At 52.7% G+C, this 23,293-nt stretch overlaps 2 protein-coding genes across 3 annotated transcripts in view; both read left to right on the top strand.

The window, feature by feature from the left end:
- The first annotated feature begins 67 nt into the window (after window positions 1-67).
- APOC2 (apolipoprotein C2) lies at window positions 68-1,932 on the top strand. 2 transcript variants are annotated; one of them, XM_059904604.1, is made up of 4 exons: window positions 68-573; window positions 1,002-1,069; window positions 1,243-1,402; window positions 1,721-1,932. In XM_059904604.1, exons 2-4 carry the CDS (start codon window positions 1,015-1,017, stop codon window positions 1,809-1,811), a joined length of 306 nt encoding a protein of 101 aa, XP_059760587.1. In that variant the 5' UTR covers window positions 68-573; window positions 1,002-1,014; the 3' UTR covers window positions 1,812-1,932. The 2 variants fall into 2 exon arrangements, with proteins under 2 accessions (XP_059760587.1, XP_059760586.1); XM_059904603.1 differs by having other exon boundaries at window positions 994-1,069.
- A 4,781-nt stretch (window positions 1,933-6,713) lies between these two features.
- The window catches only part of CLPTM1 (CLPTM1 regulator of GABA type A receptor forward trafficking), a 29,526-nt gene continuing 12,946 nt past the window's right edge, over window positions 6,714-23,293 (top strand). Inside the window, exons 1-4 of the mRNA XM_059906176.1 lie at window positions 6,714-6,799; window positions 12,274-12,386; window positions 20,375-20,498; window positions 21,375-21,533. Coding sequence (XP_059762159.1) covers window positions 6,728-6,799; window positions 12,274-12,386; window positions 20,375-20,498; window positions 21,375-21,533 — 468 coding nt within the window. The 5' untranslated portion in view covers window positions 6,714-6,727. The remainder of the gene's footprint in view (window positions 6,800-12,273; window positions 12,387-20,374; window positions 20,499-21,374; window positions 21,534-23,293) is intronic.

The following is a 23,293-nucleotide window of genomic DNA, read 5'->3' as shown; positions in this document are numbered from 1 at the left end:
CATCCGCCCCCCGGAGGTTAAGGAGCAGAGGAAGTGACAACACGAAGTGACACGTGGCAGGGGAGCGACAGTGGGGGTGGGGGCCGGTGGGGGGGGATACGACCCTGCTGTCCCAGTGCTGAGACCCACCACTGCAGGCTTGTGGGCGGCGTGGAAGACTTCAGGCTTCTCAGTTTGGGGTGGAGGGTGAAGGCTGGAGACCAGGCAGGGTTAACAAGACCCCCCCCCCCCGGCGGCCCCTCCTTCAGCCCTCTGCGTTCACCTCCCACGGGATGGAGAGCCCAGGCCTCATGCCTGGCGGGCACCCAGAGCTCCCATCATCTCCACAGCTCCCCACCCAGCCTGTCTCTCTCAGCGGTGAATCTTCACAGTGGAGGCTCCCTGTGGCTTGACCTCAGGGGTGTCACTGCCCTCTCGGCCCACACCACCCCCCCCGCCCCGAGCAGTTCTGTTGGCCAGGACTTTGGCCTAGGCGTTGAGGTCGGGGTGGTGGCTGTGACGGGGTGGATCGCGAGACCTATAAAGCCTTTCTCTGCCTGTTTGGAGCTGGTGAGGACAGCCTGCCAGAGTCCGGTAAGAGAGGGACATGGCGGGTGGGGGACAGCAGGAGGTGGCCAAGATCGTTAAAGCAGGAACTGCCAGAGTCAAGATATTAGATTCCAGTGATAGAATCATGGAATTTAGAGTATTCCCTGCCAGTCCAGTGGTTAGGACTCGGCGCTTTCACTTCTGCAGCCGGGTTTCAATTCCTGGTCGGGGAACTAAGATCCTGCAAGAGCACAGGTCTGCCAAAAAAAAAAAAAAATTACAATGTTACAATCAGCAATCGGGAGTAGCATCATAGAATGTTAGGAAGTGAGGCCCAAGTCAAGCCATTAGGGGTTTGACTCAGGTGGGGGGAGAGGGGGAGGGGGTTCCCAGGCTGGTATCCCTGAGCGCAGGGGACCCTAGGATTAGACACCTCCCGTGGCCCCCGTCCCACACCCTCCTCAGCGTTCCAGGTCTCCTGACACCATGGGCACCCGATACTTCCTGGCTCTGTTTCTCATCTTCCTGGTGTTGGGATTCGGTGAGTGTGGTCAGTAGGAGAGGAGGGGCTATGAGGAGGGGGATGAGCCCCAAGCATCTTCCCAGCCCAATTCTTGTCTGGCCCCGCCCCTGCCCACTCCTCTCCTTCCCCGCCTCATTCCCCCCCCTCTGCTGCAGGCCCCTCAGCTCCCCTAACTCACTCTCCTCCTGCAGAGGTCCAGGGCGTCCACGTGCCCCAGGAAGAAGAGACTGCCAGGCCTGCCCTGTTCACCAAGGTGCAGGAATCACTCTTAGGTTATTGGGATGTAGCCAAGGCAGCTGCCCAGAACCTGTACAAGAAGACATACTTGCCCGCCATGGATGAGAAAATCAGGTATCACCCGCCTCCCACCCCCACCCCAGGAACAGGGACTCCCGGCCCCCAGTCCCTTCGCCCTCAGACTCAGGAGTCCAGGTTCAAACCTGGACCTGGTATCTCAAGGCCCAGGTATCTCAGCTCCCAGCCCCCAGTCCCAGTAGAACCCAGAATTCTGAGATGCCAGCCCTGTCCTACTTAGGGATCCAGGAGTTTGGGTTCTAGACACATTTTCCCATGGGACACATGATTCTGGGCCCCAGCCCCTCCTCCCTCAGACCCAGGAGTCCCAGCCCCCAGCCCCTCCTCCTCAGCCCTTCTGTCCTTTCTCCCCAGGGACATATACAGCAAAAGCACGGCAGCTATGACCACCTATGCAGGGATTTTTACTGACCAGGTCATTTCTCTGCTGAAGGGAGACCATTAACAGCTGGGCCCCCAATCTCGGGGGGAGTCCAGACCCCAGCAACCCCTTGGGTCCCCTGATCTATACCCCACCCCCACTGCCTAGCACCTCTCAGCATCCTGCTCCCAACTCTAGCCTGACTTCTTATCAATAAAAAAAAAAAAAAAAAAGCCAAGTTTATTCTTTTGGATGTGGTTGCTTTTCTGAGACCTCAAGGGCCAAGATGGAGGAGCTGATGTTGTCCAGCCAACATTTATTGAGCGTCTAGTCTATGTATATCGCCCTCACCTGGTCAATGGGAATAAAGAGGTGAATAATAATAATGAATAATCATAACAACAATAATTGGAGACTGACCTTCACCAAGGTCTGGCTTTCCCTTCTTTTTTTTTTTGGCCACACTATGTGGCATGCGTGCAGGATCTTAGTTCCCTGACCAGGGATCGAACCCGTGCCCCCTGCAGTGGAAGCACAGAGTCTTAACCACTGGACCGCCAGGGAAGTCCCGGCTTTCTCATTTGTAAAATGATAAATGGACATAGCTAATCTGCAGTGGACTCTGGCCATGTCCGGGTCGTGGGCTGACACTTTGAATATGCCATCGCAGTGAGGTGTCCAGTGGCCCTGGGGTAGAGGGGAGAGCGGTGCCCATGAGTCATTGCTGAGCGTGGCAAGGCAGCGCCCAGGTTGGCTGGGACCCGAGAGGACAGAACTGTAAACGCTGTGCTCTGTGCCAATTCCTATACGTTTGTCCCACATGTATTTATTGAGACACAACCAGGTGCTGGAGACACAGCAGGGAAAAGACAGACAGTCCTGCCCTCACGTGGCCCCCGCAAAAATGTACTGATTGGGTCCTGACCCAGTTTCACACGTTTTTTGTTTGTTTGTTTGTTTTAATTAATTTACTTTTGCCTGCGTTGGGTCTTCGTTGTGCGCAGGCTTTCTCTAGTTGTGGTGAGCGGGGGCTACTCTTCACTGCGGAGCACAGGCTCTAGGTGTGCAGGCTTCAGTAGTTGTGGCACGCAGGCTCAGTAGTTGTGGCTTGTGGGCTCTAGAGCGCAGGGTCAGCAGCTGTGGCGCACGGGCTTAGCTGCTCCGCAGCATGTGGGATCTTCCTGGACCAGGGCTTGAATCCGTGTCCCCTGCATTGGCAGGCGGATTCCCAACCACTGCGCCACCAGGGAAGTCCGTCACATGGTTTTATTTTTTATTTTTTTATTTTTTAAATTATATTTCAGTAAGCCTGACTTTATAGCTACTTTATTTATTTATTTATTTATTTTTGGCTGTGTTGGGTCTTCGGTTCGTGCGAGGGCTTTCTCTAGTTGCTGCAAGCGGGGGGCCACTCTTCATCGTGGTGCGCGGGCCTTTCGCTATCGCGGCCCCTCCCGTTGCGGGGCACAGGCTCCAGACGCGCAGGCTCAGTAGTTGTGGCTCATGGGCCCAGCTGCTCCGCGGCATGTGGGATCTTCCCAGACCAGGGCTCGAACCCACGTCCCCTGCATTGGCAGGCAGATTCTCAACCACTGCGCCACCAGGGAAGCCCCACATGGTTTTATTGATTACCGTTTTGTGGTATGCTTTTTAGCTGTTCTCTTCTTATTAACAATAGTAATAACACTTCCTGAGCTCCTACTCAGGGCCAGGAGCTCTGGTCTATCCTGAGCCACAAATAGAGAGGCTGAGGGGGTGGAAGGCAGAGGATGGACAAGAGGACCCCATGGAGAAGATAACTTCAGACAGCAACATGGGCAATGAAGAAAAGGAGAGGAAGTGAGGAGTTCAAGGTCTGGGGGCGGCCACCTTGGGTTGGGGCGCGGGGAGAGCCCTCTAGAGGACCCAGCTGGGCTGGTCACAGGGCATGCGTTACAATGCAGTGTGGTAAGGACTACTGTTGATGGAAAGTACGGGGAGGGGAGTACTCTCTTGGCTCCCAGGTCTGAGCCGATGGAAGAGGGTATATGGGCAGTGGGGGATTACAGGCCAAAAGCACAGGGTGTAAAATAAGAGCAGAGGCCCTGCAGTCTGAGAGAGGACAGTGCTGGGGCACATGGGTAGAGGGGCTAAGGGCCTGGACTCCTGCATCTGGAGGGAGTAGAGAGTGGTTCTGGGCTGCCAAGTCCTATGGGTGGGGCTATTGGCCTCTGAGGATGCAGGGCCTGTATTCTCCTAATAGACTTGGCATTAACTTCCAGCCAGCCTTTTCAGCACTCTTGGGGCAGTTTTCCCAGGTCCTGGGGCTGGGCAGCTGTGAGTCTAGCAGAAAACAGGGGCCTTGGGGAAGGGTTGTGGGAAATGCCCCCAAGTCCCCAGGGCCTGGGAAGAGCTGAGGCTGCCAAGCCCAATGGGCGATGGGGAGGGGGGAACCCTGGAGGAACAATCCCTGCTCTGTCCACTTGTTTCCCACAGACTCAAGCCAAACCAAACCACTGCCCAGGCCAGTTCTGCTTCCAACCAATCCTGGTGTACCTCCCAGACTCCGCCTTCCTTTCTCAGGCTCCCACCCCAGTCCCACTCCCTTCAGGACCCCAGGAGTCCAGGCCCCCAGACTTCTCCTCCCCCAGAACTCAGGACCCCCAATCCATTCTCCTCAAGACCCAGAAGTTCAGGTCCCCAGCCCCCCTTAGAACCTGAAATCCCAGCCTCTGGTTGGTGTTGGGCGTCCCCTAGTGGAGCGCAGTGTGGGTCTGGCCTGTGATTCACTTAACAGTTAGTAGGAATGGAAGAATTTACTTGGTCACTCAGCAGACATGGGGGAGGGCTTTACAAGGGCCCCGTCTGAGGTCACAGTCTAGCTAAGAGCCTCTTGTGTTCCAACAGATCAGGACTCTGCGGTATATGAGAGAGGACGTTGGGGGACCTAGAGCTGAGAGCAGAGATGGGGTAACAATGAAACCGGAGATGAGGCTTCAAAGCCCCTCACCTGCCTGGGCTTTCTGTGGTTCTCTATTTATATGTGTACATGTAATTTTGTACTTTTAAAAAAGAAGCCCACAAAAATCTCAATCTGCCCATCTTCCGGGGGACTTCATCAGTATGTTCATTTCATCCCTAGACTTGAAGACTGGGTGTACAATTTCACAGAATCGTTATTACTATCATTGTTGTCTGTAAGAGAAGGGGACCGGGCAAGAAGTTTTCTTTTTTTTTTTTTAATTAATTAATTTATTTATTTGGCTGCGTTGGGTCTTCGTTGTGGTGCGCAGGCTTCTCACTGCGGTGGCTTCTCTTGCTACAGAGCACCGGCTCTAGGTGCGCAGGCTTCAGTAGTTGTAGTTCGCGGGTTCTAGAGCACAGGCTCAGTAGTTGCGGCACGCGGGCTTAGTTGCTCCGCAGCACTTGGGATCCTGCTGGACCAGGGCTCGAACCTGTATCCCCTGCACTGGCAGGCGGATTCTTAACCACTGCGCCACCAGGGAACTCCCAATAAGTTTTCCAAGGTTTCTTCTTGTCCTTGTGTTGGTTCACAGAGGTATTTCATTCACCTTCCCCACTCAGAAGTTTCATCCTTTCACTCGGCAATCGTGCCCTGGGACAGTGCTGGAGACACACCTATCTCTGTCAGTGATGACACAAAGTGGGCAGGGAGGGGGTGGGGAGTCCAGGGATCTAGGAGGACTGGGAGGCGGTGCCCCGCCCAGTCTGGGGGCCAGGGAGGAGGGATAATACTATTGAGCTGAGACCGCGAGGAAAGTGGAGGATTATCAATAGACAGTAAAATGATAAATAAATAATTAAAATATCTCTATGCAAAGCCTGCTCTCCTTTTCAGATAATATGTAAAGTTCATAATAACAGTGCGTGATACTGATCACTTACTAAGCCCCACACTGAGGACCCGGGCCAGGTGCTTTATATTCCTGATTTCACTGGGTCTTCCCAATAACCCGGCGGGGCAAAGGCGGAGAGGAATAGCGGGTACCATTATAATGCCTAGTTTATAAAAGAAGAAGGAAATGAAGCCCAAAGAGATAGATCACTTGTCCGGGATCACTTAGTCGGTCAGTAGCACAAGCAGGGTCTGAACCCAGGTCAGACTTCCACCCAACTCATTGGTGAAGGTTTAAAAGCCGCTGAGTCTTCTGTCCTCTCTGGGCCTCTATAATTCCTTCTCCGGGCCAAGGGTCTCTCAACACGTGTCCAAGCCCGGAGCTGTAGGAAGATAGCTAATGAAAAAGTATGGAGTTCTTATAGTCCTTGAAGCCGAGTCCGTAGCTGCGAGGTTTACTAGAAAGCGGACCGCTAAGGGAACGCGCATGCGCATTAAACTAGGCGGCGCGAAAGCTTAGGGAGGGGCTGACAAGGTCCGATTTGGAAGTGTGGTGGCGTAAGAACACTGAAATAGTAACTAAATGCACAGAACTATAACCTAGGGAGACTTGTCGGAGGAAAGGGCTGCGTTAGGAAGAGGAGTCTGAAAGCGAGGCCACCGACCAAAGACCCTGCCCTCTAGAATCTTGGGTGCGGAGGCCAGGAAGGTTCCTTTAACGCAGGAGGGGCGTGGTTCAAGTGGAGCGCCTCGAAGCATTACGGTGGCCGGGAAAGCTCAAGAACTTGGAACTTAAAGAATAGGCGGGGCAAAGTGGACAGGATGACCCAGGAGGCTCATATAACTGGAAAAAACGGGTTATTCGTGGGGGCAAAAAGAACGGAGGCTGTGGGAAGCGTACATGTTGGCCAAGAAAGCCCTGGGAGTTCGGGGCATGCAGTGTGTCTACTAGATGAAAACAAACAGGCTGCGACGGGACGGAGAGTACGGTGGCCTGCTTGGTCCTTTCATAGACGGAAGCGGCTCCTGAGAGGCGTGGCTGAGGCGCTCTTGCGGGTTACGGTGGCCGGCAGGTCGGGCAAAGCGTGAAATCTCGCGCGATTGCGCTGGAGCCGTCGGGGACGGGGCGGGGCTGGCGGCGGGGGCGGGGACCCGGAGCGGGAAGATGGCGGCCGCGCAGGAGGCGGACGGGGCCGGCAGCGCCGTAGTGGCGGCCGGGGGAGGCAGCTCCGGTCAGGTACGGAGGCCGAGAGGGGCCTGAGGGGCTCTTCCCCACCCGGGGGGCCTCCCACGGGGCGTGTCCTGCCTCTTTTCACGGAATCCTGTGCATTGGGGGCTCCTTGCCCATAGGGACCTTGAATACCGGGCCCAGGTGGGGCCGGGCAGCCCGGGAGGCTGGACAGTGCGGGGAGCGGGGCCCTGTTGCGCGCCGGGTCCCCTGCATGCTCGCGCCGGGCGGCCACCAGGCTCGTTGCTCGAGCTGAGGACACAGTGGCGCGGAGGGGCGCAGACTTGTACCCAGGCGCCCTGGGTTCTCGACTCCGCGATTCCAGGCTCCAGGACAGTTCCTAGAATGGGCTGACGTTCACGGGGTGCTCTGGGTGTGGGCAATGATTGATTAATTGGGAGTTTTCTAACTCTGGGGAAGTCAAGTAATCATCGTGGATAAGGACACGCGCTGTGGAGGCTGACAGACCCATTTTATAGTCAGGAATCCAAGGAACAGACAAAGGCGCTTACAGAAGGTCACCCAGGTTAGATCTGGGATCCATTCCCTGTAGAACTTACCAGCCATTGCTGAAGCAAGGTGGTCGGGACTGAGATGGGTTTATTTTCAGCATAAACTAGTCCTATGCGGGAATTCGTCCTGGTACTGATAACTTCTGACCCATTGCCACTTGAACTAAACTGAGGCTGCAGAACATACTAGTTCAGGCAGCCACCTTTCAGACGTTTAGGGAATCGATGGAGTGACAGCGAGGTGCTGTCGACCCACCCACTGGGATGTCACTGACACGTGGGAGGCAGCACAGGGGAGAAGAGTGCAGGTTGGGAGGGGAAAACGAAGCTGAAGCTGACTGTCTGTGACCTTGGAAAGTTCCTTTCCCCCTTCATTTCTCCAGTGGTAAATGGAGGGATTGGACAGGAGGGCCAGCCCTGTGATGGGCCATGAAGATGGCTCCAGCGATGTCCCTTCATCAGTGGAGTGAGAGAGAAGACTGGTGTGTAAACAAAGAATTATAATCCTGGATGACAAGGATGGTGACAAAAAGTCCGTGTCAGAAACTGAGGGAGCCCAGAGGAGGAGCAAATAATATCACCTGGGGAGGACACTAGGGTGAGATTTGTGTGACAGAGCCAGCATCGCTGGTCTGGATCTTTTCAGCATCTTCAACCAGGGCCTGGCCCCGGGGGCAGCCCTAGGAAATGTTTGTCTCTATCTTTAGGGGCTTCCCAGTCTCGCTGAAAGAAGGTCTTTCCCCCTCTGCGTTTCTGTTGATTATTGGGCGGGGGGTGATCAGGGAGACTAGGGCTCAGGGTGCCCTGATTGCCCTGAGCTTACAGAGGACCCCTTCCCCCCAGGATCTCCTCTTGTCCCACTTCTGCTTAAAATCTTTCAAGACGTATTCCTTTGCTTTCAGGATTAAGTACAAATTCTTTGGTAGATCAAGGCTTTGCATGATCTGCCCTTTTTCCTCAGACTAGGCTAGGATTTCTCAACCTCAGCACTACTGACATTTGGGGTTGGATAATTCTTCGTGGTAGGGGGCCGTCCTGTGCATTGTAGGATGTTTAGCAGCGTCCCTGGCCATGCTAGGTATCAGTAGCACACACATCCTTCCCCAGTTGTGACAACTAAAAGTGTCTCCAGATGTTGCTAAATGTCCCCTGGGGGGCGGAATTGTCCCTGCTTGAGTCACTGGACAAGACGAGCATCAGCCACTGTGAAGCTCTTGTATTTCCAGGAGTGCGCCTCGCGCTCTCTCTTCACCTCGTAGCCTTTGCACATGTTTCTCTTTACCTGCCTGATCCTTATTAGTCCTGTACGTCTCAGGTGTCCTCTCCCCTAGGAAGCCTCTCGGACCCTCTCAGACTGGGTCAGGGCTCCAGCAGTCCCTGGGCTCCTCTGTCCCAGCCCTGCCCACTGTGGGTTGTCACTGCCTGTCTCCCCCAGTGGACTGGGCGCCCCTGGAGGGCAGAGCAGGAGCTGTCTTGGTCACCACTGTGTGCGCAGCGCTTCCCAGCTCAGGACCAGGCACAGAGCAAGCCCTCAGCGTTTGCGGAATGAACGGGTCTTGAGGCAGAGGCTGGGCTGAGGTGGAATTCCCATGGTGGATCCAGGCAGTCAGGGAGGATGCCCTGACTTCCTCCCGGCCCCGGCCCAGTCTCGTGGCCTCAGCTGCTTCCTGGGCCCCTTAGCGGGTGTTCCGGGGATTGTGTGTGAGAGTGGGCTCATGGGTGCAAGAGCAGGAACTGCTTCTTAGTCACTGCTGTGTCCACAGCCACCGCGGCCCTCTCCTGGCTCATGCGCAGACCCTCAGCAGTCTCCTGCTCCAGCCAGCCTGCTCCTGCTTCAGGCAGGGACTCAGACAGCAGGCCCGCAGCTCTGGTAATCACTGCTTCAGCTAACGTGGGCTGAGTCCCCACTACGTGCTAGTGCCCATGCTGATGCTGGGACACGGCTATGGACAAAACAGAGGCCCTGCCCTCTTGGAGCCCATGTATTTGTTGAGGGCTGGGAGTGGGCTGTGCGGTGGGGTTGGGGACAGGGGCAGTGAACAAGGTAAATAAGAAAAATGTACAGAGGCTCGGATGGTGCTAAGTGCCATGGGCAGAGCTAAAGCTGGGGAGGAGCATAGGAAGTGAGGGGTGGCTAGGAGGTTGCCATTTAAATACAGTGGTCTGGGAAGGGCTTTCTGAGGAGGTGACATTTGAACAAAGACCTAAAGGAGATGAGGGAGGGAGTCACCCATATGGTGGGGGAAAGCCTTTCAGGTAAAGAGAACAGCCAGTGCAAAGGCCCTGAGGTGGAACAGGTGTGATGAGGGAGCGTCAGGGAGGCTGATGTGGCTGGAACTGGTGACTGAGGGGAGAGGGGTGAGAGCAGATGGGCACAGAGGATCATGCCAGGCCTCAGAGGCCATGGTGACAACTTTGCCTGTACTCTGAGGGAAGTGGAGCCACAGGAGAGTTACCTTTTTATTGAAGTGTAATTTAGATACCGTAACATTCACCTGTTGTCAGTGTAGAGTTCAGTGGCTTTCAGTACATTTATGCAGTTGTGCAGTACGGTCACCACCACCGTGTGGTCTGAGAACACTCCTATCCCTGCAAAACGCTCCCTTGTTCCTTTTTGCACTTTCTCTGCCCCCAGCAGTGTCCCTTTTTATTGCTCAGTAGTATTCCATCGTGCAGATCCATCACCGATCCTTCATCGAAAGACTTTTGGGTTGTTTCTGGCTTTACAAGTAACACTGCTATGAACATTTGCGTATAAGCTTTTGTGTGGACGCAGAGTTCTCGTTTCTCGGAGGCAGAGACCTCGGAGTGGGATTGCTGGTTCGGATGGCAGGGGTACATTTAGCTTTTTAAGTATCTGCGTATTTTTCAAAGCAGCAGCTCCATTTCTCCCACCAGCAGTGTACAGCTCTTTCAGTTTCTCCACATCCTCGCCAGCACTTGTGATTGTCCATCGTTTTGATTACGGGCATCCTGGTGAAGTGGCACCTTTGCATTTGGCTTTCCTTTGCATTTCCCTGGGAGGGTTTCCAGCCAGCTTGTCAACCATCACAGGTAAGAGAACAGACCTGGGAGCCAGCCAGACATGGGTTCAAATCCTCTCCCGGCTTCAAGCTTCCTTTTCTTGATCCAGAATCAGCTCAGACCTGCTGCAGACCCTTGCTTGGCCCCCCCAGTGCTCCCAGGAGCGAGGCCAGCCCTGAACAAGGGGGCCCCGTGCCTATTCGACCTCGCCCGCCCCTCGGCCAAACCTTTGCCCGCACCTTTTCTCTCCCTTAGACACCCTTCACCCAAATGTCAAAGACAGCTCCTTGGGAGGCCTCCCTAACCACCCGGTCACCCCCTCTGCTTGTTTCCCCTGGAACACCTTCCTGTTTACCTTTGTTAATTATCCTGTTTATTGTTCTGCTGGTGCCTTTCCCTCTAGACCCTGAGCTCTGGGAGGGCAGACCCCAGAGCTGTGTGCCCACCACCGATCCTGCTGCCCAGCACTGGGCCTGGCGCACAGTAGGTACTCGGGAATTACTTTTATCGACACACAAAGGAAATCTTCTCTGCCCTAAACGTACTGGTATGATCACACCCTGGCCCTTGGGTCAGAGAGGTGAAGAGCCAGAGAGGGAAGTGACACACCCAAGATCTCACAGCCAGGAACCATGGGACCGGTCCGCAGCCCAGGTCTGTCGGACCCCAGAGCCCCACCTTTTACCACAGTGCTCTTCTGCACTTGGGAGATGAAATGGAAGAGCTCTTGCTGGTGAAGGGGACAGGAAGTGACAAGTGACGCCTTTAACAAATGCTGGCCTCAGCTTCGTGGCAGCCTCATCTGGCTTTGGGAGCCTCTGTCCCTACTCTCGGGGGCATTTGAAGCCGACAGAAGACGTTGCAGAGGAGCGGGCTTGGGGCAGGAGTCGGGGGACTGGGGAGGCCCAGGAATGGGTGGATTGGTGGCCTGAGTGTTCAGGGCAAGCCCTTCAGGGAGCATTTGTTGATTCCCCGGGTGTTTATTGAGCCCCTGCTCTCTGCCAGCCCTGGGCTGGGCAATGCTCCCACCTAACAGCCACCACGACAGTCCTGGTCCTGTCTCTTAAAAGCTAGTGGGTGAGGGGACAGCTGGCGGGAGGGAAGAGGGCAGGACAGGGGAGCCAGCAGGTGCAAAGAGAGGGGCAGGAAGAATTTCCCCATCTCGGGCCCTTCCAACCTGACATCCTGAAATTCTCCGCTTCGGAGCTTCTGTTTCTGAATGAAGATTGTTTCTTTGGGAAGCCCTGCCTGACTCCCTGGCCTGCCCACACTCCTGTCATCGTGCTGCCATCATCCTTCCTGAGTGACCCAGACAAGTGGCTTAGGCTCCCTGAGCCCCCGTTTGCTCGGCTGCCAAATGCCGGTGTTCCTAGTTCTGGCCTCACGGGGTGGTCTGAGCTGTGTGCATCTCACACACCCCTGTGTGGCTCGTGGTGGTGTCGCTCACGCTCTGATGGTGTTTTTCTGTGTCTGTCTCACCTGCTAGATCCAGAGCCCCTGGAGGGATGGGCCCCCCACAGGGCTGGCCACAGAGGAGGCGTCAAGAATTGTTTGCCCACGGAAGGACCTTTCAGATAAACCGAAGCCTTGCAGAATCTGACACCTGCCGCCTAACCCCTTCTACGTTGTCCCCAGTAGCCACCTCCTTGCATCCTGGGCTCCGGCCCCAGGGAGCATTGGCTCATCCTCGGAGTCAGACTGTCTCTCTCACCTTCTTGTCTGCACCTGCTGCTTCCCTCATTGCCTCCTCTGCGCCAGCCAACTGATTATGATTTAGGGCTCAGCTCCGACGTCTCCTCCTCCAGGACCCCTCCCTGACCCCCAGGATGGGCCAGGCGCCCTCTCTGTGCTCAGCCCTTACTGGGCCTTGGCACATGGTGGTGCCTACGACAGCCTTGGCGCCTCAGGATGCATCCTACCTCCTCACCCTGGCCTCTGTCCCTGCAGGTGACTAGCAATGGCAGCATCGGGAGGGACCCGCCGGCGGAGACCCAGCCCCAGAACCCACCACCCCAGCCAGCACCCAACGCCTGGCAGGTCATCAAAGGCGTGCTGTTCAGGTGAGCAGATGTAGCTTTTTTTAATTTATTTTTGGCTGCGTTGGGTCTTCATTGCTGCGCGTGGGCTTTCTCTGGTTGCGGTGAGCGGGGGCTGACCTTCCTTGCGGTGCGTGGGCTTCTCATTGCGGTGGCTTCTCTTGTTGCAGAGCACGGGCTCTAGGGCGCGGGCTCAGTAGTTGTGGCACACGGGCTTAGTTGCTCCGCGGCATGTGGGATCTTCCCGGACCAGGGCTCGAACCCGTGTCCCCTGCATTGGCAGGCGGATTCTTAAGCACTGAGCCACCAGGGAAGTCCCCAGATGTAGCTTTGGTTTTGTTCATTGAAAAAAGTTCAAGTAAGAAAAACATAAAGAGGAAGGGAGGGAATTCTCTGGCAGTCCAGTGGTTAGGACTCCGTGCTTCAACTGCAGGGGGCACGGGTTTGATCCCTAGTCAGGGAACTAAGATCCCGCGAGCCATGTGGCGCAGCCAAACAAACAAACAAATTTTTTGAAAAAAGAGGAAAGGAAAGAATCACTGAGGATTACCATCATTACTGTACTGCTGGAGATCCTTTTTACTTTCTCATAATTCTGGGGGCTGGAAGTCTGAGATTAAGGTGTCAGGATGTCTGGTTTCCTCTGAGGCCTCTCTCCTTGGCTTGTAGCTGGCCGTCTTCCTGTCTTCACATGGTCTTTCTTCTGTGTTGTCTGTGTCCTAATCGCCCCTTCCTATATGGGCAGCAGTCAGACTGGATTAGGGCCCACCCTAAATAATGACCTCACTTAGCCTTAGTCACCTCTTTAAAAGCCCTATCTGCACATGCAGTCACTGAGATACTGAGGGTTAGAACTGCAACACATGAATTTGGAGGGGGGCGGGACACAATTCAGCCACAACATCTGCATTACATAAAATTTAGCATTTTAACTATCTTTAAGTGCACCACTCAGTGGCATTAAGTATATTGACATTGTTGTGCAACCGTCAAACCATCCATCTCCAGAACTTCTTCATCTTCCCCAAACTGAAACTCTGTACCCATTAAACACTAACTCCTCGATCCTCCCTCCTCCCCCCAGCCCCTGGCCACCACCATTCTGCCTTCCGTTTCTGCGAATTTGACTGCTCTGGGTACCTCCTGTAAGTGAAGTCATACAGGCTGTGCCTTTGAGACTGGCTGGTGGTGATCCTTTTACGCGTGGATGCACATGACTGTTTCCAGGCACCGGGAGCACAGGGCCTGCCTTCTGGAAGCCTGGCCTCTGAGTGAGGCCCTGGGGAGCTGCTGGGAGGGCGCAGGGGGATCTCCCTGGGACCGGGTTTCTTCATCCGTGGAGCCCCTCCTTTCTCTTCACCACGCCACTCCCTCCCCTCCCCCCACCTCCGTGTCCAATAAGGACTTAGAATTTTCTTATGTATCAGTTTCTTCTTTCCATGCTTCAAGCAGCTAGGAATAAAGATTATTTTTATCTTTCCCTTCATTTTTACATAAGAGGTAGCCTATTTTACACAGTTCTACACCTTGGTTTATTTTCATTAACACTATATGTTAGAAATCTTTCCACATCAGTACATAAGGGAGCTTTCTTTCAGATAGACGTTTTTAATACAACCACAGTGCAGGCTAATTTCCGTCCTTAGGACCAGGCGCCACCAAGAATCAGTCCCAGTGCGTGCTGGAAGACCGTCTCCATCTGGAGTTCTTAGATGGGATTCAAGGTTTGTTTTCAGGGGCCTGTGAACTCTCTGAAGCATCAAGCAGATTGCATGAGAATGGCCTTTTTTGAGAGTAGAGGGTAGAGCCCATGGTTTTCAGCGCATCCTCCAACTGTACCAGTGGTTACCTGGAGTGGGGGCGGGGTGGGAGGGAGAGTTGTCGTATGTCTTTTCATACACTTAAATTTTCCCCGTGAATGTAGAATGCCTACTTGGGGTGGGAGGGAGGATACGAAGTTGAAAAGCATTAGGTGAGGGCCAGCCCTGGTGTCCTAGGTCAGGGCTTCCTGGTCTGGGATGCGGGGGTGGAGGGCCCACGGTGAGCAGATGTTCTTCACGAAACTGGGGGTCTAGAATCCTACAGAAAGTCCGGTCCAGTCGGCCTTGTCTCCTCTACACACGGAGACCCAGGAGCCCGCAGTGCGTGGGCCCCCTGCAGGCCACACGCTAAGCCGGGGCAGAGCTGCCTGTGGGTGTCCTTGCTCGCACACTCTCCCTTGGCATATTTACTAAAATGGGAGCCTCCCTTGGAAATGGAGGTGTCCCCAGGAATCGCCAGTTCCAGACCTTCCCCAGCCGTGTGCATCAGGGACCTCCTGGGGCGGTGGGAGGCAGCAGATAGCTCAGCTGGGCCGTGGCCCCTGAGACCCCGGACCCCAGGGCTCCATGGCTTGTACAGGCAGAGGCAAGTCCCTGTGCCTGATGCTGCCCTTTGGCGTGGTTTGGGGCTCAGCAGGAAGGCACCCACTCACGCTAGAATTCTCTTGTATTGTTTTTCCATTCTGAAGTTGTTTTTTTTTTTTTTTTTTTTAAGAAATTCACGTTCTTTTATTTATTTATTTATGGCTGTGTTGAGTCTTCGTTTCTGTGCGAGGGCTTTCTCTAGTTGCGGCAAGTGGGGACCACTCTTCATCGCGGTGCGCGGGCCTCTCACCATCGCGGCCTCTCTTGTTGCGGAGCACAGGCTCCAGACGCGCAGGCTCAGTAATTGTGGCTCACGGGCCCAGTTGCTCCGTGTCATGTGGGATCTTCCCAGACCAGGGCTCGAACCCGTGTCCCCTGCATTGGCAGGCAGATTCTCAACCACTGCGCCACCAGGGAAGCCCATTCTGAAGTTTTTTGTATGCCTTTTTCCTATGAGGAAAATAACAATAATAGCTAACACTTCTAAAACACTTACTGTATGTACCAGGCTCCATTCTAGATGATGTATGTGTGTGTGTGTATATCAATGCATTTAATGCTTGTAGACAACCCTACAAGGTAAGAAGTGTTGTTATCCTTATTTTTTTTCTTTCATTTATTTATTTTTGGCTGCTTTGGTTCTTCGTTGCTGTGTGTGGCTTTCTCTAATTGCGGCGAGCGGGGACTACTCTTCGTTGCGGTGCGCGGGCTTCTCATGGCTGTGGTTTCTCTTGTTGTGGAGTGCAGGCTCCAGACGCGCGGGCTTCAGTAGTTGTGACACATGGGCTCAGTAGTTGTGGCTCACGGGCTCTAGAGCACAGGCTCAGTAGTTATGGCACACGGGCTTAGTTGCTCCACGGCCTGTGAGATCTTCCCAGACCAGGGCTCGAACCCGTGTCCCCTGCATTGCCAGGCGGATTCTTAGCCACTGCGGCACCAGGGAAGCCCTGTTATCCCTATTTTAACTGTTGAGGAAATGGAGGCCTAGAGAGGTTAAGAGTCTTGCCTGAGGTCACCCAGTCGGGAAGTAGGAGAGCTGGGCCTCAGATCCAGATATTGCAACTTAGAGGCTGAGCACTTAACTTCTCTGCTATACAGTTGATCCTTGAACAACATGGGGATGGGGGGGGGGGCCGACCCTGTGTATCCACGTATCACTTACAGTTGGCCCTCTGTACTAACGATTGCTCCATATCTCTGGTTCCACATCCACAGATTCAACCATCCATGGATCGTGTAGTACTGTAGTATTTACTGTTGAAAAAGATTCGTATAAGTGGACCCACGCACTTCAAATCTTTGTTCTTCAAGGGTCAACTGTATTGCTTTTCACACCTGCAATCAATAAGTACTTGTCTCATTTAATAATTACAGAGCTGCATGTATCTGAGAGACCCGAATTAACACAATAGAAGTTTCCCTCTCTCATGTACTATTCTGGACCTAGGCAGACCAGGATTCTGCGGTCTTCTGCATCCCAGATTCCTTCCTGCTCTTTGTTCCACCATTGCTAGGTTTTGCCCTTTATCCTCATGGCCTAATATGGGTGCTGAGGATGAGACCATCACGTCCACATTCCAGGAGGGAAGAAGAAATAAAGGAGGGATGCTCTTTCTCTTTAAGACACTTCCCCAAAGTCCAGTAAACACACTGCTTTTACATTTTATTGGCCAGAACTTCACCATGTGTCCACACCTGGCTGTAAGGCTGGATTTTGTAGTCTTTATTCCAGGTAACCAAGGGATCCAGTTAAAATTTAAGAGTCTTCTTTCTGAGTGAAAAGGGAAAGATGAATATTGGGAAACAACTAGCAGTCTGCTACAGTTTTATTGTGGGGCTTTTTTTTTTTTTTTTTAAGTTTATTTATTTATTTATTTTTGGCTGTGTTGGGTCTTTGTTGCTGTGCGCAGGCTTTCTCTAGTTGCAGCGAGTGGGGGCTACTCTGTTGCGGTGCGCGGGCTTCTCATTGCGGTGGCTTCTCTTGTTGCGGAGCACGGGCTCTAGGCACACAAGCTTCAGTAGTTGTGGCTCGCGGGCTCTAGAGCACAGGCTCAGTAGTTGTGGCGCACGGGCTTAGTTGCTCGGCAGCATGTGGGATCTTCCCAGGCCAGGGCTCGAACCCGTGTCCCCTGCATTGGCAGGTGGATTCTTAACCACTGCGCCACCAGGGAAGTCCGGGGCTTTTATTTTTGTTCATTAAAAAGTATTCAAAAAGAAAAGCATAAAGAAGAAAATAAAAAATCACCTGAAGGTAACCATCATTCATCATTACTGTATTGGTGGTGATCCTTTCCCATGTTGATTCATGTGCATGCTGCTTTTATTGCTCATAATTTTTTTTAAGATAGTATTGTGTTTTGAGGCATTTTGGTTTTTTTTGCTTACCCCTAGGCCTTCCTTATTCCCCCAAACCAAGGGAATCCATTCTAAAGTCTGATGTGTATTTTATACCTTTCTCTACTTTTATGTTGACGTAAAGGTGCATGACAAATTGTTGGGTTTTTTTTTTAATTATTGTGGCAAAATATGTATAACAAAATCTACCATTTTTTAAAAAAAATTATTTATTTATTTATTTATTTATTTATGGCTGTGTTGGGTCTTCGTTTCTGTGCGAGGGCTTTCTCCAGTTGCGGCGAGCGGGGACCACTCTTCATCGCGGTGCGCGGGCCTCTCACTATCGCGGCCTCTCTTGTTGCGGAGCACAGGCTCCAGACGCGCAGGCTCAGTAGTTGTGGCTCACGGGCCCAGTTGCTCCGCGGCACGTGGGATCTTCCCAGACCAGGACTCGAACCCGTGTCCCCTGCATTGGCAGGCGGATTCTTAACCACTGCGCCACCAGGGAAGCCCCAAAATCTACCATTTTAACCATGTTTAAGTGTATAATTCTGTGGCATTAAGTACATCCACATTAGTGTGCAGCCATCACTGCCATCCATCTCCAGAACTTTTTCATCTTCCTCAACTGAAACTGTCCCCATTAAACACTAACTCCCACTTCTCTTTCCCGCAGCCCAGGTTTTTGCTTTTGTTTTAACCTAGTATGTTACACAAAAATGGATGGCTACTCTGTGCACTTTCCTTCATCTTCCTTTCTCTTTAAACAGTGTATCCTGTAAATATCTCCACTTCATTTACAACTCAAAGACTGTGTATTATGTCTATTCAATTTTGTAAATTGAGAAAATGACTCTTAATATATTTGTTTTAGCTAAGTGTCATTTTGTTTCTACTTTGATTTTTTTCCATCATGTTATTCAGGGTGGATACTTGTGAAGCGCGCTCTCAATGTACATTTTGAGGGTTTTGTAACCTTCTGAAACCTCCAGTCCTGAGCATCTCAAATTTTGGTTTCTTTTTTTTTCTTTTTTTTTTTTTTAATTTTTATTGGAAAATGGTTGCTTTACAATGTTGTGTTAGCTTCCACTGCACAACAGAATGAACCAGCTACACACATACAGATATCCCCTCCCTTCTGGACTTCCCTCCCGTTTAGGTTACCACAGTGCCATTGGGTAGATTGGTTTTTGTTTCTGCTGGTTCTCACTCATAGAGTCTTGTTTCCTTGTGCTCCTGGCTTGTCTTTGGCTGTGTGTTGATCATCATACTTGGAAAATTGTTTATAGGAATCATTTCAGGCCTAGGATGAACCTGTTTTCCTACAGAGAGGATTTGCTTTGCCTCTGCTAGCTGCCTGGGGCATTGTCATTCGGGGTCTCCTTGTACCAGGTTCAAGGCTCTGGCTGTGCCCACCTGGTGTGCGACTCTGAGGAGGGCTAGGCCACACCTGCTTCCCCTTGTCCTTGGCGGGGAGCCCTGTGGAGTCTTAGCTTCTCATAGAGTAGGTCTGTGGTTACTTTGTGTGGGCCCTGGGCTGGCGTTTTTGTTCACCCATCAAAACACCTAGCAGATGTCCTCAAACACAAAAAAGAAGCTTCCAAAAAAAAAGGAAAAACAACAAGGACTTACTGTATAGCACAGGGAACTATATTCAGTATCTCATAATAACATATAATGGAAAAGAATCCTAAAAAGAATATATATACACATTATATCATATATTATCAATAATATATATATATATAAAAATATGTGTATATATAACTGAATCATGTTGCTGTGTACCTGAAACTGAATCTAACACAACATTGTAAATCAACCATACTTCAGTTAAAAAAAGAAGAAGCTTCCAGGGTTCCTTTACTTTTTTTTTTTTAATTAATTAATTAATTAATTTGGGGGCTGCGTTGGGTCTTTGTTGCTGCGCGTGGGCTTTCTCTAGTTGCGCCGAGCAGGGGCTACTCTTCGTTGTGGTGTGCAGGCTTCTCATTGCGGTGGCTTCTCTTGTCGTGGAGCATGGGCTCTAGGCACGCGGGCTTCAGTAGTTGTGGCACAAGGGCTTAGTAGTTGTGGCTCGGGGGCTGTAGAGTGCAGACTCAGTAGTTGTGGCGCATGGGCTTAGTTGCTCCGCGGCATGTGGGATCTTCCCGGACCAGGGCTCGAACCCGTGTCCCCTGCATTAGCAGGTGGATTCTTAACCACTGTGCCATCAGGGAAGCCCCGTAAACATATATTCTTAAAAGCACTGAAGAATGGACAAGACTGCAGACTTACCTGGCAAAAACTGAAAGGAAGATGGGAACCAAAGAAGTAAAGAAGGACTTCCCTGGTGGCGCAGTGGTTAAGAATCTGCCTGCCAATGCAGGGGACACGGGTTCGAGCCCTGGTCTGGGAAGATCCCACATGCCGCAGGGCAGCTAAGCCCGTGTGCCACACTACTGAAGCCCAGGTACCTAGAGCCTGTGCTCGGCAACAAGAGAAGCCACCGCAATGAGAAACCTGCGCACCGCAACGAGGAGTAGCCCCTGCTTGCTGCAACTAGAGAAAGCCCACGCACAGCAACGAAGACACAACACAGCCAAAAATAACTAAATTAAATAATTAATTAATTACAAAAAGAATATATGTTTACGTGTATTATATATATAAACTTGATTAAAAATATATAAGAAAATAGAAGAACATATAGAATATGTTGCTATATCAAGATATATAATTGTAAGTGTAAAACTGGTGTTAGTATATTCTTACTATATTAATTTTTATCAAGCCTTTTCAAGTTGTTTCCAACAGGAAAGTTGGTCTGAATAACCTAGCCCAGTGTTACTAAAAATAGGGACTCACCCATTACTTACTGTTTGCTTCTGCAGTTTTCAGTTGATTTGAAGTTCTGAAATGTTGCTCTCCCTAATGTCTGTGTCTCTAAAATGCTGGGATTCCAGATTCTAGGGTTCTCACACTTTGGGATTCCAGGGGACTGGGACGTTAGGTTTCCTAGTTCTGAGGTTTCGAGGGTCGAAGCCCCTGCAACCCTGTGGCCACCAGACTCCAGGGAGTCAGTGCCAGGCATCTGGGGTCTGTCCCCGGACATGGCCTTTGGGGGCATCTTGTCTTCTCAGCAGCCCTGCACCTGCCTTCTCAGGGACCCTCCCTACTTGATCAGCCCCCAGGTCAGGCCCCGGCAGGTGCTGAGTCGGAAGGTCAAGCAGATCCACGTTGGAAAGAAAAGGCATGGGGACTCACCGCCTTCCCTGCTTGCCTCCTCAGGATCTTCATCATCTGGGCCATCAGCAGCTGGTTCCGCCGAGGGCCGGCCCCTCAGGACCAGGCAGGCCCCGGAGGAGCCCCACGTGTCGCCAGCCGCAACCTGTTCCCCAAAGACACTTTAATGGTAACCACCAGCTGGGAGGCCAGACCCGGGAGAGGAGCGGGTGGGGGAAGGTGTGGGGGAGTGACATGGGCTGTCGGGACAGACGCGGTCCCTGGTCACTGTCAGGTCTGTGAACGGGTCCAGGGTTGAGAGACTCCAGGTGCATCTTCAGCCCATGAAATCTGAGTCACTCAAGTGACACTTATAAGGAACAAGTAATTCTTTTGGGTTTGTGATGGTATGCTTTCTGGGTAGAAGGACTTTGTTCAGGAGCATCTGCAACAGGTGTTCTAACCTCAGTAATCTCGACCTCTCCCACCTTTGCGGTTCTCTGCAGCTCTGGGATTCCTGATTTCATGGAATTCTGGCCAGCAGGGTGACCACCACTCAGCTGTTCTTTATCAGTGGGCCTTCTGGGCTCTGGACAGAGATGGCCACGGGGACTTGGGAAAGGAAGGAGTTCTGAGGCCAGCTCCCCAGTTCCCCTCGGTTCTCAGTAGCCGGCTGACACTCCTGCGCATCTTGACTGTGCTTTATCCATAAGCCTGCGGAGCTCTGACCAAGAAGCCCATGAGAGGCTGAGAGGGAAGATGATTCAGGGAGGTCCGGATCCTTTCTAACCCCAAATTCTAATTGGCAGGCTGGCCATTGTTTAATTGTTTTTGCTCTTAGACGTCACAGACTCAGACCAGGACAGACGTGGTGGGGGTGTGAGGAAAGAGAAAGGTTATTCTACTAGCTGCTGCTCTTCTCTCCACTAACACCCCCCCCCCCCCGCAAATTGTTCATGTTAGTGTGCTGTTAGTGCCGCAGCTCTTCCTCGCTCTTTATCTGTCAGCCTTCAGAGGGTCCTATAAGCAGCCCTGACTAAGCTCCGCCCACTTCCCCTCCCAACAGAACCTGCACGTGTACATCTCAGAGCACGAGCACTTTACAGACTTTAATGCCACATCAGCGCTCTTCTGGGAGCAGCATGACCTTGTGTATGGCGACTGGACTAGTGGCGAGAACTCAGACGGCTGCTACGAGCACTTTGCTGAGCTCGACATTCCACAGGTGGGACGGCTTCTGGTTCCTGGCCCCAGGGCTGCGTGGCTAGCACTGAGGGCATTTCCTTGAACCAACTCCCAGTCCTGCAATCGGGAGTCCAGGTTCCAAGCCTGGCTCTCCTCTTAGTTCACATGCTTTGTGACCACAGGCGGGTCCCTGAGGTCTCTGAGCCTTGTCTTCCCCACCTCTCCATGTGGATGGAGTTGGAATTGGCCTAGGATCCTCCCAGCTACTTTCAGGGTTGTGTAAATCTGTGGTATGAACCGGTGAAAGATTAGTAATCATCCCTGGGGGTGGCCAGTCAGCCAGCCTGGTTTGAAAATAATAGTTAATGTTGATTAAGTGCTTACTACGTACAGGGCACCAGCCTAGGCTGACTGGTGGAAACCTCCCAGCAACCCTAGGAGGTGGGAACTATTATTTCCATTTGACTGATGAGGAAACTGAGGTACAGAGAGGCCCCACCCGAGGTCACACAGCCGGTGTGAACTGAACTGAACTCAGGCTGTCTGGCTCCGGACTCTGACAGCCCCAGTTCAAATCCCGCCTCCTCCAGGGAGCTCTCCCTGACACTCAGGCTCAGCCAGCACCCTCTCTAGGCTCCCCAACCCAAGCCGTGCCAGCTCTGGGGGGTTGTCACTACCTGAATATGGATCTGTTTTCCCCACGGGACCATCTTGGTCACAGCTCTGTCCCCAGCTCTGCCCAGCAGAGGACTGGGTGCAGAATCAGCGGCTGTTGAACAATCAGTGAATTTGATGAATCTGTGAATGTTGACATCTCTTGGGGGCTGCTCTCTCCTTCCTTTCTCCCCATCAAGTCTTCTCCTCAGTCTCCTGGGAAGGAGGGAGCATCTCTGCTCTGTCCGGCTCTGTCTGGGTCTGTTTGGGTAGCTGGAAGCAGTGGTGGATGCGTTCTTTCTGAGGCAGACAGGACAGCCCGTGCTGAGAGGTGGCTCCCGCCGAGACCTCACGCCCGGCCCCCAGACCCCAACCCCAGATCCGAGGAGGACAGAGGGGCACTAAGCCAGGCAGTGAGAGCTGCTTGCAGGGACTTGGTGCTCACCCTCCTTCCCAGCTCTGTGGCGGGAGAGTGTCTAAGTTGTACTTGATTTTAATTTGTGGAGGTGACTGAGCCGCGACACAGGCCAATGCCATCGGAAGAAGAATTTACTACTTACATTTCCCGAGAGGAGGGGGCCCACCACACTACGCAGGGCCACATGGGGAAGCACCAGGTTTGGACAGGAGCAGAAGGGGCAAGGGGAGGCCTAGGCCGAAGCCTTTATTGAGGTTTCCGCAGGAAAGGCAGGGCAGGTGGGGAAACACCTTAGGACTGGCCTGCTTGGTTGACGTGCGGGCTCTGGGCTAGAGGGGTGGTCTGTAGTTGTCTGGTACCTGCCCTGAGTGATTCAGTGCGGCCTGGTGTGTGAGAGATCAAGGGGGTGGTTGGGGTGTGGACTTGGGTTTGTTGGCTTGCATTTTAAAGGTATGTTCAGAGGCAGGCGAGTTGTTTATTATTTCCAGGAATCAGCTGGCCCTGGGAGGGGCGGTCTCTCCCCTGCCAGATGTGAAAACAGCATGAAATATAAAAACATGGTTGACACAGAGGTGGACTTAAAAGGCAGGGCAGTGAGGACACAGCGTGGCCAGGTGAATCCCAGCTCACCACGAAGGTCAGACAGAGAGGCTGCAGTGTGGCCTCGGCCACCCGCCCTGCGCCTCAGGCAGGTGGCCACCCCACTTCAGTTTCCTCATCTGGGTGGG

This window comes from Balaenoptera ricei, chromosome 19 (genome assembly GCF_028023285.1).
Source record: "Balaenoptera ricei isolate mBalRic1 chromosome 19, mBalRic1.hap2, whole genome shotgun sequence".
Taxonomy (NCBI): domain Eukaryota; kingdom Metazoa; phylum Chordata; class Mammalia; order Artiodactyla; family Balaenopteridae; genus Balaenoptera; species Balaenoptera ricei.
This window is presented reverse-complemented; position numbering and strand designations above follow the sequence as displayed.